The sequence below is a fragment of the Desmodus rotundus genome, chromosome 5 (genome assembly GCF_022682495.2).
Source record: "Desmodus rotundus isolate HL8 chromosome 5, HLdesRot8A.1, whole genome shotgun sequence".
Lineage (NCBI taxonomy): Eukaryota > Metazoa > Chordata > Mammalia > Chiroptera > Phyllostomidae > Desmodus > Desmodus rotundus.
In genome coordinates, this window is record NC_071391.1 from 20,418,558 (window position 1) to 20,435,286 (window position 16,729).

The following is a 16,729-nucleotide window of genomic DNA, read 5'->3' on the forward strand; positions in this document are numbered from 1 at the left end:
GCGCCCTAAGGGCCTGTCGTCCTATGATGGTTCTGTTCATCACTGTGCCCCCAGCACCTAGGAAAGTACCTGGCATAGAGCAGATAAGGAACAAATGTTTGAATCAATCGGTCAAGCGTCCTCTTTTCAAATGTAAGCTATGCTAGTTCTCTGCAGGGAGGAGTTAGGGAAGTCAAAAGGACCATCTAAAATGTTAGATCATCCTAAAATCAAGGTGAACCCCAACACCTGGATTAATGGACCTCAAAGGAGTAAAGGCTATTCCAGCTCCTTAGTTGACAGGCCTTACCCTAAGCTTTCTATCACAAAGACAAAAAGCAGAGGCCCCCCCAACCTGAAGGAAGAGGGAAAGGAGAATCCTGCAGGCCGGTGCTGGTGCCTGTTTACTCCCCGTCACCCCAAGACGGAAAGCTCACTGGCACACGAGGTAATCCTTCAACCCAGCAGCAGGCAGGCGCCTGTCCTGGAACCTGGGTGTAACTGCTGGCTGCAAACTTCAGAGAGTAATGGAGGTTTTGGAACGTGTTCAGAAAAGAACATGGGACAGACATGAACTAACAAAACAGGGAAGCCGTGGTGTAGAAAGAGTTAAAGGAAGGAGGTGGGGTGACCTGCAGAAACGGCCCACGAGTCAAGGGCTTAGCTCCCTGCAAAGGGGAAGAGGGTTTGGGCAGGAGGTTCTAGATGACTCTTAGAAGACTCTCCTCTAACGTACTATGGGAGTTTAGATCACCAGAGGTATCTGGAGAATAGGAATGAGAAATTTCTTTAACGTCAAGATCACCAGAGCTCTGACACAGATGACTGAGGGTCACGTGCCATACCCCACAAACAAGCAACACATAGGTGGGAGCCGCCTCAGCCCTTCCCGCAGCCGTAAGCCCACGTGTGCGTATATAAGCAACCAGTGAAGTCCACTCAGCAATAGGATGGATCCTATCAGTCATTTCCCAACTATATTTTATAGCAAGAGAATCCTGTTATCCAAACAAAACCTTTCCTGGAGTTGTATAATACACAGAATGAGGTATAGACATTCCGGCTGAAGATATGAAAAGCCCTTCAAGGTTCCCCTCATGCCCCTTCACTGTGCAGAACGGACCCTGACACCCAGACCCCGGGACTGAGGGCCCCGGAGAGAACACCCGGCCCAGTGCTCTCTGGCCACTCTGGGGCAGAGGCACAGAACCCTGGGTGACCTCTGTCTACCCACACAGCTCCACTTTTGAGGTTTCACTCTGAATGGATCTGCTCAGCATCGCTGGGGTGAGAGACAGCCAACTCTCCTGTTGAAGGGCTCTCAGATCGCTGGTTTCGCTCAGTATCTTTTTCATAAAGCTGGTATTTTTCCACATTTACAGGAGCATGTAATAACTCCCCAACTGACTTACAGACAAAGAATGTGGACATGACCATGCTTCTTTTCCCTCTTCCCTAAGTGACCACCTTCTACACATGTGAACTAGACGGCTACCGAAATGCAGTAGGTCCACTAAGGTCTTGTCAAGGCAAGTCACTTATGCATAAGGCCTTGGGTTAGCAGGCATTTATAAGGGTGAAGGGTCTTAGCACAGATAGATTCCTTCATTTAACTCTCAGAGAGGTAAATTTCTAATCTCTATTCTTCCAAAGGTTTGCTGAGCGCTTACCAATGCCAGACACTAACTGTCCAGTGTTGGCTCCTCATTTTCCTTCCCACTTTGTCTTTCTTTCCAGCAAACACTTCACTGGATGCCAGTCTCTTTTTCCCAGAGAATGAGGGAAGAAAGGGGCTGATCTAATGCCTGATATGTCTGGGTCTAGAAGTTTGTCCTACAGGTAAAGGTCCTTAAGCTGGAGTAGGGAAAAAAAAAAGAAGGAAGCAGTCTGTGTACCCACTATGTGCTGGGTACGGTGCTATACCGGTCATGCACTTTATCCTGCCTACAGTGTCTACCCCCATTTTATCATTTTAAAGAAAATAAAAACCAAAGCTCAGAGAAATTAGAAACATGCCAGAAGTCACCCGAGAAGTAGGTGGCAGCTAAGATCAGGCCCCACACAGGCGGGGGCTGACAGTGGTCCCTGGTGGCGTCATGGGGCTGGTGGATTCTTGCCTTTGGACCCATCTTCCGATTCCATTCTGCCCTGTCAGCTGGGCTCTAAAACCCTTTTAAAGCCAGATAAATTTCCTTTGCCTATCAAATCACGCCCCCGTCAGTGGGAGTCTGCGTAACCTAATGTTTCCCAAACAGATAGGCCTCCAGTCACGTATGAGCACAAGGAATCCGACAGAGGCTGATAGGAAAGAGCTCGGACCAGATGAGAGCGAGCAGTGCAACAGGATCTATGGCGTAGCTCACCCCATCCAGGGAGACCACCGGCACGCATCCCTACAAAACCCCCCTCAGTCGAGGTCTCCAGAGAGACTACCCCCAGTCCACTTCGTTTTTCAAAACACAGTTCGAGCTCGCATTGCCCCAAGTGGCTGACTCAAATGGAAATGCTGCCGCCTAGCTGGGGAAGCAACAGCTGGGGTGAAGCACGCACTCGCAGCCTGCCACTTTGGAACAGAAGCACTTCAGCTGTCCAGACATCAAAGGCTGAGTCACGGGGACCCCGCTCTATGGGGGCAGCCTTGTACTTGCCTTCGCACAGCTTAATCTTCTCCTCCACAAACAACAGTCCTTTTGCAAGAAGCTGGTTCTGCCAAAAGAGAACAAAGAACACAAGAGTTGAGCTACTGTGCAGCGTGACAACCCTCTTCCACTTCCAACGGGCAAGGGTACAACGTTCTGGGCACTTGTGAGCTCATCATGCCTCCAAGTTTCAGAAGCCTTTTGTCCCCTTGGAAGGCCCAGGCTTCAGGAGAAGACAGTGAGGCATCCCATAGCAAAGGAGTGAGGCAAGAGCCTAACCCAACCTCCACCCCCACCCCTCCAACCACAGAAGAGGCATGCCACAAGCTTGGCTGAATTCTACAGATGGACATGGACACCCAATGTCCTTCAATTCCTTAATCTAAACTCAGAAAGAAGAACATTGAGAAAATTATGCAGAAACAATAGGTTTTTTAAAAGATAAATGTAGGGTATCTCATGCTGGCATGAAAGAGACCGCATGTAAAATCTTAAGCAACAGAGTATGTATCCATCACTGGGTGTGTGCATGGGAAAGGTGTAGAAAGGGAGTAAGATTTAATCCCGTTGCACTTGCAACTAACAATAGTTACAGATTCTGTGCATATCAGAGGGTTCATATCCTTCATCTCATTTATGTCCAACCCTCCCGATCACCCTATCAGATGGTTGTCTTTACCCTTTACTTTCCTGGTGCTTGCAGTAAAGACTTGCCCACAGGAGACAGAGCTGGTCTTCCTGGCTCCCGAAGTTGGGTTCTTTCCACTCCACTTTGCTGCCTTCCGGCAAGGCTCCCCACCCCACCCAGACCCCTTCCTTCCCTCAAAAGGCTCCAGCTGGCCCAGTAAGACACAGAACATCCTCTCCACAAGTCACAAAAGCTTGGAGAGCGACAGCGGGGTGGTGCCTCTCCTGGGGTGGGGAGGCCCAAGGCCACGTGTATCCTACAACAAAACTTAACGCATTTCTTAGTGTTCTGTTTTATAAAACCCTAAAGCCCTCTTATAATGAGGGCATGAATGGCAGAGTGGAAAGAAATGTGCATCGGGCAGGGGTTCGAGTCCCAGCTCAGCCACATTCCAGCTGTGTAATCTTATACTTAATTTCCCTGAGTCTTGAGTTCCTCATCTGTAAAATGGCATCATACCAGCAACCTCATAAAGTTCTTGTAAGAATTAATCATTACAAACAGACACACACAGAGTATTTTATGTCCTTAGTAATCAGTGGTGGGTAGTGATGACAATAGTTGCTCTCTTAGCCCAACTGTCTTCACAGAAGGAAGGGAAAGTAAAGAGTGTGTAATAGACAGAACTACACAAAAAATGTCAAAATGTTTTACCAAAGGTACTGTCACCTTTGTGACTAACATACATAAACAAAATGTCACAGGCCCTACTAAAATTCACAAGATATGGCCTAATTTTAAAAATTGGTCGCCAGTTAGTTTCAAGATGGCAGATAAAACCCTAAATCAAAGTGATTTACCAAAAGGATTATAGAACGGACAGGTAATTAAGGTAAAACTGTAACCGTGTTCCCTACCTTCCAGCCAAGCAAATGACTTCCAGCAGTTTCTGGGTCAGAAAGCACGAAAGCACCACAGCACCAAATTTAGACTATCAAAATCAAGACTTAGTGATGAGCGTCCTTAAATCTATTGACGTTTACTTCATTTGATAAAAATCACATTGTACACCTTAAGGAATCACATTTTTAAAATGGCCTAGGTTCTCCTTCCTTTCTTTCTAGTTCTTCTCCCTTCAGGAAGACATTCGGGGAAAAAGGTTTTTTTCAAGGAAAAGAAGGTATTTGTGTATATGGAAAAGAAAACATTCTTTTAAAAATTCTCATGATACACAGCATGGAAATTCTGTAGCTTAGACGGAAATAAGAGTAACAAAAACTTGGGGTTCAAGGAGCCTTGAAGACCATCTACGTCTTTCTTTCCTCTCTGCAGTGTTGTGGTCAAATCCAGTGGTCACACATAATTTTGATGATATTTGAACAGACCCACTTTCCAGGGAGCTAAAGCACCTTTCAAAAGCATCTTGAAGATGCTTAGACTCCTGGGATTTTGTAGTTTATTTCACAGTTGAATAAACTGAGACTAGAGGTAGGGTCTCCATCTCTTGTGGATGGAGCACGAGCTGTTAGAGAAGGATCTGGTGGGTCAGCTTAGCCCACAGCCCTGCCGCCTACCCCGTGGAGCCCTGCCCCATCCCACACACTCCCTCTTAACTCCCTCTTAGTGGATTGGCCTGGGTCCTGCCCACTTCCCCATCTGGTCTCAAACTGAGCCAACAAGCTCTCCTGGGAATCTGCAGTGGCCAGGCCCCTATGCTCCAATGGACCCTGCATTCTTAAGGGCCCTGCACTTGGGATTTCATGTTCTGCAGTTCCATCTACACTTCTTAACATTTTTGCCTTCAACTTTGTGCTCTGTAAGTGAAGTCTGATGGGGCGACGGATCATGCACTGGGGGCTCAGGGCCTCAGCTCACTCAGGGACCTGCCTCCTACGACCTCCCCACTCTGGATTTTTAGGCACCTGCTCCCCACCTCCTAGAACCTGGCCCAGCAGGGTCTCCCCATCACTGTCATCCTATCCCTGAGGGAGTGACAGGGTCGTGTGATGGGGTCCTAGACACTGGTGGAGGGAGAGTCGGGGTGGGTGCAGCCCTCCCCGACCCAGACAGGGTGTTCCTTGACGCAAGTGCCGGTGACTCAGTGGGGGACTCTGGGCCCCCTGATCTATGGACCCAGAGTGTGCAGGTGACAGTCTCTTGGGAGGTCACCCATTCACAGGCCCATGGAAAGCAGTCACATTTTCATTTTGCACAGGGCCCCCTGCAAGTGATAGAGCCTGTCTGCTGCTGGTCGCTTCACCTAATGGCACACCAACTGGACATCTGGGGGGCTTAAGGCTGCTGAGACCTAAAAAAAAAAAAAAAAGAAGAAAAAAGAAGAGAAAACCAGCCCTGACCCAGGCAGCTATCTTGCATTGTTTGTCTTTCTAAGCATCTGTTGTCCCCGGATCTCATCCCACAGTATTCCCAGCCTGACAAATGCCTGACTCTGGAAGGCGCTGGGCACTGTTGGTGGCGGGGCAGCGGTGATGGGGCTGGAGAAGAACCAGCTTTTTCCTCTCGTCCCACTCCCTGCCCGACAGTGCCAAACCCACATCTCCCCAGCCCGAAGGCTTCAAGCCAAAACATGGGTACGTTAAGTAGCAGCCACCTAGGAAATGGTCTGGGACTTGGAACTGGGCCCGTTGTTACTTAATGCACCCCTCCGCCCCATAAGTGAACTTAGACATGGGACCCACAAAACTTTAATGAAGTGGCAGACAAGCCCGGAAATGAAAAACAGCTGACATATCTATTTTTCCTAAGGCATCGAAAAATGGGCTGCCAACAAAAAAATGAGGTTCAGCTAGGAAGAATGCACACACAAAAAAACAAAGATGTCTGGGGAAAGGAATTCAAAACCATCCAGCCTTCAGTGGGTGGGAAAGACCCAGCCCAGCCTGGGTAATCACATAGGGTGGGCAGGAGGAGGCAGGGGAGGGCGGCAAAGCGGCCAGGTGGCTGCAATGTGGGGGCTTGTCAACAGTGCACCTCTGCTCACGCAGACACCTCCGCAAACCAGCCACAGGGACCGAAGAAAATGGGGAACCAACAAGGCCAGGGGGCAGGGAGACTGGTGCTGCCCTCGTCTTCACAGAAGAAAGAGCTTTACACACAGTAGAATTCTGTGAATGCTAAGGCCGCTAGCCCTCCACCGCTCCTAATGCTTTAGCAGTGATGAAGATAATGATAATGGGTAGAATGATGGAGTTACTTACTGATTTTTACTCTTTGCCAGCCATTGTAGTATGCCGTATTCACATGTGTTTCATTGACCTTTGCCACAATCCTATCCCCTTTTAACAGATGAAGAAACTGAGGCTCAGGGAAGCAACGAGCCCATGGGAGACCAGAATTTGAATCCTGATTGGACTGGATCCAAAGCCCGTGTTTCCCCCCAATCCCCATATATTCCTCTGATTTACTTCAGCAATGATAACATAAAAAATGCTGAGGTACAAATAGCCATCATTTGTTGACTGCCCACTATGTACCAAGCACTTTGCATATGTCATCTCACCTAGTAACCACAGCAACCTTTTGATGTAAGTACCAGATTACACCTAGATTAATACTAAGAAAACCAAGGTTCAGAGAGGTTAAGTAACTGGCCTGCAGTCACACAGCCAATAAGTGTTCTGGCAAGCATTGAAATGATTGGAATCCAGACTGTATTTTGCCGTGTATAATGATTATATACTATGTATAATGCACACAAAACGTGGGTGCCCGTTATACACCGCAAAATATGGCGCCTGGCAGAAGGGCTGGTGCTTTTAGCCAACACACTCTCCTGCCCCATTCGTGGAAGAAGTTTCTTAGGTCCTTGCCCATAGGGGAAAGTAGCAGAGATCCATTTCGGGTTCACAGATCCTAGAGGCAGTTGACTTGACAATCTCCGGCCATGTGACTAGGTTCCACCACACAGCTCCCATCCAGCTGGGTCACTTCTGCTGCTACCAGCTTCCCAGCTTCCATCTCTCCAGGGCCTTCATCTCCGCCATCCACAGGTGATGTCTAACAAGTAAATACCTGGCTCCTGCTGCGGGGGGGGGGGGGATTCAATTCTCAAATAAGACCTTCTTTTCCACCCCAGAGAGGTCTGGTAGTGTGCCACTCCGCCTACCAAGAACTCGTATTAACCAACGATTCCACTCCAGGCATTTGCTTCCAGGAACATCAATGTCTACAAAAGTTCCTGTTGTTGGCCAGTGATGGAAATCACGGGCCGCCTCCATTTTTCCCCTCGTGACTTTGAAAGTACAGCCATCATCTGTAAGGATGCCTACATTTCCTGTGAACTCTCATGCCTTCCTAGGTAAGCCACAAAAAGTCTTATAAACACAACTCACCCCCAGGCCCAGAGAGTCCCTAATAAATCAGTTCTGGTGTGTGCGTGGGTGTGATGAGACCAGAAAGAAATCCCCAGATGGAGAATGAAGAAGATTAACAACTTGATACAAATACTAATTCTTCATTCAGCACCTAATCAGTGGTTATTAAAAGGTGAATGTGGGTTTTTTTTAAAAGTTATTTTATGAGGAAGCAGGAAAACAGTCAATGTCTGGACCCGCCCCCCCCAAAAAAAAACCCACCAACACTGAAATTTCTCTTCTATGGAGTTTTCAGGGGATGTCTTAAGGGTATTTTAATAAAGTATAATCCAAATTCTTTTCATCTGTAGCCAGGCAGCCTGGGTTTGATCTTCCTCTATGTTTTACTAGTTGTATGGTCTTCGATAACTATCTTCCTTCTCTGAGCTTCAGTTGCAGGATCTACAAACTAGTAATAAAATCATCCCCAGCGACTATCAAGAGTAAGTGACTTAGCACAGGAGAGATGCTTGGAGCCGTTCTCACACTTGAGTGTGCATCAGAATCATGGCGGACCTGCTGAAACAGACTGCTGGACACCCCCCCCCCCCAGTTTCTGAGTCAGTCAGTCAGAGGTGGGGCCTGAGAATTTGCTTTTCCAACGCATTCCCAGGTGATGCTGAAGATGCCGGTTTGGGGACCTCACTTTGAGAACCACCAGCTGAGAACAATGCTGGGCACATAAATCTTGAAGGTGTTAGCCAATGTTACTAATATCATTATTTCCATCCTTGTAGCTCTTCAACAACCCCGGAGAAAGTTGTCCTCTCCAACCAATAGAAGGGCTGTCCTCTCAGCCCTTCCAACGCCTCTCAGTCTTTACTTCTCATGGTCACTGAATTGCTGAACGTTCCCACTTATTTAAACACCTCGTTTCCAGTGTCCATCCCTGCCTCCCACCGCACCCCCACATCCCTGCTGGCTCCTGGATTCCTTGTTCAGTCCATAGGAAGTCACCCAATTTCACATGTAATGGGTTCCTGAAAACATGGACTCACGTGGAACAAGACACTTACAGGATATAAGGAGGCGTTCTGTTCCCATAAAGCTAAAAAGGATTATAAAATCCCCAATTAAGCGCATATCCGAAGCTCATCTTTGGGTGATGTATTTTCGGTACTTTGTACCTACATGTTCCTTCTTTAACAATTGAATGTGCAATAACCTCAGTCCAATGAGGCTAAAGACTTGCCACTTCAGCATGCCTACTGATTTTCATCTTTATCTCAATTATAGGAAGCCCTATGGTTATCGGTTTCAAGATTCATCTTTCCATTTATCTTCATAAAATTTGAGAAGAGTGTAATAAAAAATATTCAAATAATTGCACAAAATTCAAGTAACTGCCAGGGAGAATAAGTAGAATAAAGCTGCTGAAAGGGAACCCCTGCCTGGCAGGCAGCACCCGTGACAGTAACCTGACTGGCGACACCCCACTCTCCCCCCCGCCACAATGCCTTTCTTCTAAGTCCTGGCCAAATCCCAAATGCAACCTCTAGTGACCTTCTCACCTTTCTTGTCTTCTCCCCAGAGCCCAGCTCCTCTTGCTCCAAGCCCTTTTGTCTACTGGCCCCAACTGTACCTTCAAAGCAGAGTATATGTGAATTGTCCCGTACAACCCTCTATCCACCTAATTATCTCTTTTTCCACTTTGGGAATTCCACTCACTTTAAGAGCCTTCCCAGATTGATCAAAGAAGAGCTGAAGCTTTTCCTCCCTATTTAAGGTGGCTTTGAAAAGCACCAAAAACTTTTCCCCACGCTTTATCATCTCTCTACCTAACTCACTATAGATTCCTCCAAGTCCCATCTTTGTTCCTCCAAAATATGTTCATTCAGGGCCTGTTCCTAGGCTCTCAGCATCCATTCAGGTCTTCAGTTAACACCATGCAGTATGTTACCTGTGTGGACACATCCTCATCTCTGCGCTGTCTTCAGTTTCACACTCCATGGCAACAGGGACACTGGGTCCCTTCCTCCAGCTTTCTGTCATGCACCATGAGCCCCGTGAATCTTCCCTGATAATAATGAGCTAAGGGGACACAGGCCTTCTGGATCTCTCACTGACATGAGTGGCAAATGGAAATATTTATATCAAACATTACCAGGCCTGTGACCTATTGGCAACTGTGGTAACTAATTTTCCCTTTTCCTAAATGCTAGCCACTGACTACAGACTGAATTTCTTTATCAGGCAAAACTAGCTCCAAACAAAAGAAACTGAACTTTCTGGGCTTGAAGGAAAGCTTTTCATGAACACAGTGCAGCCAGCAGAGGCAGAATGACAGAAGTGAAAACGCTCCCATCGCCATGGCCTGAACCACCAAGGTACCTAATTACATGACAGAAAAATGCAAAGCACTTCACATCACCGGTTTCCAAAGCTGTAAGGAACCGGTTAGCCCTCGGAGGTTTCTCCAGGATACAGAGTTCCTCTTAGAAACCCCAATTTTCTTTCCAGGCGCAATTCAGAACAGACAGAGGCAAAGAAAACTCAATGATGGAAATGTCAAAGACTCCTCCAGCCAGTGTCTAATGGAAATCGCCGCCGCTGCAGACAGAGTGGTCTGTACTCTGTGCATGCAAGCATGCGACAGGAGATAAGCCCTATTTTCTACCCGCTCTCCCCCTGCCTCCCCTCGGGGCATTTTCACTATTCTCCACTGGAGATATTCCTCCTATGAGTCTTTCTTTAAAGCTGCAGCATGAACCATGTTCGCCTTCAAAAGCAGAGCCACGGAGATGGCTTTGTAAGTGGCGGGTGATATCAGGTTAGGGTTCTGGGACGAGATGGACTTCATCGCTGAATGCGGAAGGCCAGGAGGCTCCCCTCTGATCCTGTTCCACACGGAGAAGCCCAGTGCCAGGCAGCCCATTCAGGACCTTCCCCAACAGCCACATGCATGGCTTTGGGGTCTTACCTGTCCACCCCTGGGTTCTGTTCCTCACCTGTCCCAGACCTTCATCCCACCTCCCTGCCAGAGGAACAAACTTTTGGGGGAGCCCAGCTGACTTTTTTCTTGAAACTACATCTGCTAGTCAAACGAAAAGGCCTGCCTCTGTAAGCCTTCCCTTCCGGGTTTTCCTGCTCGCAGGGACAGCTCTTCTTTGCTCTGCTTTGGAATCAGCCCATTTTCAAGCAGGGCCCAGCATGGGGCTTTCCAAACCTGAGTGTCTCTTGAACTGCCCTCACAATGTGGCCATAGCCAGGGTTGCCTACACGATTATTCTTTTATACTATATTACAAATGGACCCACTTTTAAAGAGCATTAATGTTTGAAAAGGAAACGACAGCAACGTCGTTTGCCATAAATAGAGTGCAACTCAACGATCAACTCAACGCAAACAAAATGGTTTGTAAAATCCTAATTAAACAGTGTCCCCAGCTGAAGACACTAAGTGGGAGGCCTGCTCTCTCCTCCTTAAACAAGGGAGGCCACCAGGCTTGCAGAAACGTATGAGACAGCAGCACAAACCATGGCTCTCCCAGGCACCATCGGAAGCACTAAAGGGAAACAAGGAAGGGAAACACTTCCTCACCACACGGGCTAGTGTTATTTAATGCCGCTGCATGGACCACCTAAAACGCCTCACCTGCCAGCAGTGGACAACCCCACCCGCTCCCCCTAAGAAGCATCACTGACTGTCTACTATGTACCCGGAACTTCCTATGTACCTAGGACGAAACACAGGTAAAACTAAAAAAGGCTCCATGCTCACATGAGACTGAAAACTACACTTAAGCAGTGTCTAGGACAGCCTTCCTCCCGGCTAACACCTTACACCAAGGAAAACCCCCGATTCAAAACTCTGAAAACCAGGATGCAGCCCCAGCACCCAGGGACTCAATATTCAGCAAGCAGTCTCCCTGATTAGGCTCTCAGTAGAAAAATGGCACGTGGTTATTAGCTGTTAAGTGTCTGGCATACTTTGAAAGCAGCATTCACCGCCCAGCAAACCTCAAGGCCTCCTCTGATAAACAAGTCCCCACCCAAATGCCCTTCCCCACCCATCCTCAGGGTAGCCCCTGAAGCCAAAAGGCGACTTGACATTTAAAACCTGATCAAAACCACACCAACCCCTGCCTATTTTAAATGTCAACAAGGAAGGCAGCTGGGGGCAGGCTTCTCCAAGACTGATGGAAAAACCACTTCTCTGTAGCTGGATTTAAAAGTCAATCACTAGAGGCAGCAAGAGAAGGGAGTTGAGGACAATGCTGACCTTTGAGTCAAGGGCAGCTGAAATGATTCACATTTGTGACTAATTATCTCTTTCTTAATCTTTATGTTCATCTCTCCCAGGGCAGGAGCTCTCTTTCAAGCCGCTGAAGCAGCTGACCCAGTTGAATCCCAGGCTTCTGTGGGGTCTTGCTGTGTCCCCATTCGGAGCAGCCACTTCCCACTGTGTGTGTGTGTGACGACTGACATTTGTTATTCTCATACGGTCACATAAAAGTTTGTTTCCTGAATCGTAAAAAGAAAAAATAAACAGAAGCATGCCTGTGCGGTTTTTAAAGCCTAAAACCTCTTTAAACTGTCTTAGAAGTATGTACTCCTTGGATACAGAATACCACCAACCTGAAACCACGATGTTACAGATTTTTCTGTCACTTTCCCATTAAAAGAGGTGGATCACACTTTAGAATAAGAAATATGAACATAGAGAAATGTAACTAATACCACAGTCTTACTCTGTGCTAGTCACTGTTCTCAGCACTTTATAAGTAATAATTTACTTAGTCCTCACAACAACTCTATAAGGTTAGGTCCAATGACCCCTGTTTCTTACCAAACAGAAAACTAAAGCACAGAGAGGTAAAGCAACTTGCTCCAGGTCACACAGCTAGTAAGTGGCTATGATGGGTGTTGAAGCCAGGAAGCCTGAGTCTGAGGGCCATGCTCCTGACCAATCTCATAAGCTGCCCCTGCAATCCACTAAGGGCCCAGTGCTTTACATGTGTAATTTCATACAAACCATATAACAACCTATAAGGTAGGTCATATTTTTATTCCCATTTTACAGATGAGGAAACTGGGCACAGAGCAGTGAAACACCTTGCCCAAGGCCAATACGCGGGCATGCTGACTGCGTTCAGGTGCTACACAATACCTCCCTCCCTCCCTCCCTCCATGTGCCTTTGGGCAGAGTTGCAAAGGCAGCTGTATCAGTGCGTTAGAAACCTCTTCCAATCAAACCTGGAACCTTGACCTCATTTGCCCCATAGCAACAGGGTTTAGGCAAGAGAAATGTTAGGTCATCTGACGCAATTCTGTCTTTAACAGAACAGACCAAGAGGCTTATCGACAAGAAATAACTTGGCGAAAGGATACATATAATTAACCCAGTTATGGACCATATAGAGGTACGGGAGGGAATTTCACTAGAAAAGCTGCTTTCAAAGTGTGGATCTCCCCAGCCTTTTCCACATGGTCAAACTGTTTCCTTAATAATGCCAGACTCTCATTCCCTCGCGTCCTCCGTGAGCGTACTGTGGAGTCATCCAGAAACCACACAACATCCAGAATCCCAACAGACTGCGCGGGAAGAAGACAGGAGGACTCGGCTATCTTCCAAGAAGCCACACCGGCAGAAATTTGCACACATATAAAATAATGCCACTCTTCTATTTTTTATTATGCAGGTTACTTCTCATAAAATTGTTCATGCTAAAATATAATGGGTGTATTGTTTAAGTGAATTAAGGCATGTTGGCAAATTCCTCAGGTTTACTTTCTAATATGAAGATAGGTAGAGATAATCCAAATAGGTATAATTTTTAAGAGCATAAAGGGGTTCTGAGACCAAAAAGCCCAAGAACCACTGCCCAAGACTATAATCCCCATAAGAGCAGACACCACACTTGCCTCCTGGGCACAGTAAGAACCTGAGTATATAATTTTGGATGTTGATCAAATGCCCGGGTGTACAGTATCGGCCATCCCTTTAGGTACACGTTCCCACACGCACTATAATGACAGGTGTTCAGGCTCTCCCCCAACCCCCCAGCTTACCTGGAAATAGTCTGTAATGAACGATCCAAGTTCACTCTTCAGCAGCCGCCTGAGGAAAGAGAAACACGGTCAAGCAGCCCTTGAAGGTAGAGCTCCTTCTGTCCAGGGCACAGATGCATGACAATGATGGAGGGCTGTCCAATGACAGGGACCAGGATCGGGCCTCCGAAGGGCACACTTTCCTTGGCCCTGGTAATACCACCCCGCCCATGGTATCAGAGAATCGGGGTGATGGAAATCTTACAGGGGGATCCACTCCCTATTTCACATGGACAGCCTTCTCAAGAAGGCAGCCACCAGAGACCCTAACGAGCAGAGTTGGTGGAGGCAGGTCAGGGCCCCTTGCTTCATGTGAAACAAGCCAACCAACAAACAAAAAACCAAGGAAGAAAAAGACCACAATTTTGCAAGCCCCGACAGTTGCACGCTTTATGGTTTAAAATGCATTTTTCATGCATTCTTCACCCGAAGATGGAAAAGTATGTGTGTATGGAGGAAGGGTCCATTATTACCCCTCCTGTGCGGATAAAGAAATTGAGAATTGAGGTTCAGAGAAGCCCCCTCAGTAAGTCAGTGGCACAGTTAAGATTCAAAGCCAGACCTTCTGAAAATTCAATATCTTTTCCCATAATCCCCACCCCATCCTCCTCCAAATCCACTGGAGACATTTGACCTGGCGCCATGGTTTGGGGGTTCTCACTGCCCATCCCCAAGGGACTGAGGCAGTCCTACAAGGGGACCACAATGGGGAGGGCAAGGCTTATTTATCCCAGCAGCAGTGACTGAGCTGCCCTTTATGCACTGGAGGTGGTTCCAGCCCGGGTGCGTGGACATTCACAAGATAGATTCAGTCTTTGCTCTCACAGAGCTTCCATTCTGGGGGGAGTGGGAGGGGTGGATAGCACGTTAATAAATACAATCACAAGACAAGTCTAAAGAGTTTTAAGTGCTAAAAAAATTAAAAATAGGCATATTGGCACCAGATTTCCTTCTCTCTGCGACAATTCATGGGACCCTCCCTCCTGCTCTTTCTTTAATTTGATCCAAACCAGGTGAAGGAGCAAAAAACAAGAAAAACTGGCTCCCAGGTCCAGTGAGGTCCCTGGGTGTACGCTCTTCAGGACTTCAAACGAATTCAGTTACTCATCCCGCCAGCCATGGTTATTAAGGAGGAAAACGCTTCTGACAACACCTGCTAGGTATAAACTCCCCCCTAGAAACACATTCCCATGTGTAGGGTAAACAGGAAGTTGTAGCGAGATGGCGTTCTCTGCAGAACACAGACACAGAGGGACTGAGACAGAAGAAAGAGATACCCACAATCTAAATTTCTGTACCAGAAAGAGCCCTGGACAGCTGCAAATATGTGTTGAGCAAGGAAAATACCTTCCTTTTCCCAGACAGGAAATGTGTCTGTGGCAGATACTACATTTTGAGATCCAATTTAATGGCAAGCTCCTGAAAGGCCACCCCATCAACAGAACCCAGGGGGTCCCCCAGATAAGGGCAGGTCTGACAGAGACAGAAGGCTGCATCAGTCACTGGGCAACAGCAGGTAGGTCATCGGAGCTGTTTGAGGCTAGAAGTGACTCTTAAGAAACAAACCCAGTGGGCAGCCCCTGATGGAGCTTTGAAACAGGAAGGCAGAGAGGCTGCTTCTGAGGGAAGACATCTCCCAACTAAGTCTTCATGGCCATTTGAAGTTTCCAAGCCAGAGATGAAGAAGCTTCATCAAAATGGGGAAAAACTAGTCCCATTAATGGGCTACCCCAAACAGTTTCCCCGGCAAATCTTAGTATTCACAATGCTGAGCAACTAACATGACCCAGAGACCAATGACACGGCATTAGTATCCTCGGGAACCCACGCTGGGAAAACCGTGCGCTCACCAAGATGCGTCAGGTAAAATGGAGAGAGAAAGCTATCAGAGGCAGGGGAGGCTCGAGGTCAGGAACCATGGAGCCCCTCCTGGAACAAGGTGGAAGAAGGATCTACCCAAGTGCAACAGTCGTTAACTGGGGCTGAAGGCGATGACTGCCCAGGGATCTTTCACAGCAATGTTCCATCATGGAGTACCCCACTGGGAAATCCAAGAGGTCTCCCCCGGCACCTCTTAGGGATGCCAGAAAGCCTACAGGCTGCAGTGAGGGGGGACAGCATGGCTCCTTACGGTGCAGCCAGGGCTGCAGAAGGCCATGGCCAAGCTGGAATTCTGCAGAGCATCACAGGAAGACAAAGCTGGAGGTAGGAATCAGATCATAACGGAACAGACACTAAGGAGTGAACTTGATGCAACTGCCCAGACAAAGGCTGAGCAGAAAGGACTCTGCAACTACAAGCAGCCATACCAGGGGCGGCGAGATGGTGATGGGTGAGAATAATGCAGCAGGACCCAGAGGGCTTCCACCACACTGATAAGGGTGATCCTCGCCCTTTACTAAGAAGGGACCAGACACAGGTGTGGGAATCTGCCTTCTATACTTTGGATGTAGTGGACTATAGCCAGGTTTGGTAAGAGGACCACACATTTGTCCTTTTATCAAGTCCCAAGTTCAAAACCTTTGCCACTAGGTATCGTCATATAGAATTACCTGAACAGAGTTGACCTTATCTGACCATTTAAGTCAACTCTCTCTTATCCTGGGAGGGCAAATCAGTAAGCTCCTCGGTCCCTTACAAAGTCCCATCTTATTTCTGTCTGAGCAGGTTATGGGTTAGACAAGGTCACTGCATCTGCGTACAGAGCTTTCACTGCAGCAAAACACAGGAATCAGCATAAATGTGCATCACTGAAGTGCTCGCAGAAAAATTATGGTTCATTCAGACCATGGGATTCTGTGCAGCTGGGAGAAAACAAAAGGGAATGGAGAAGTGCTCTAAGTAATGCTATGAAAAGATCTGAGTTTCATGAAGTAAAAAGAAAAATGCATGATGCAGAACAAGAGAGAGAGACACATTTTTATTTACGCAATACCAACAGTCACCTGTCAAATGGCTCTCACTTGCTATTCTGTAATATCTATGTGATTTGCCTTCCAGGAGGCCCTTGACACTGAAATATATAACACCTTGATTTTTAAACACATACAACACACACAC

At 47.4% G+C, this 16,729-nt stretch overlaps 1 protein-coding gene across 1 annotated transcript in view; it reads right to left on the reverse strand.

Annotated features, from left to right (window-relative positions):
* The window catches only part of PRR5L (proline rich 5 like), a 49,472-nt gene that overhangs the window by 18,436 nt on the left and 14,307 nt on the right, over positions 1–16,729 (reverse strand). The window contains exons 3-4 of the mRNA XM_045194293.2: positions 13,631–13,679; positions 2,628–2,685 (exon numbers count right to left, since the gene is read on the reverse strand). Of these exons, the coding sequence (XP_045050228.2) occupies positions 2,628–2,685; positions 13,631–13,679 (107 nt within the window). The remainder of the gene's footprint in view (positions 1–2,627; positions 2,686–13,630; positions 13,680–16,729) is intronic.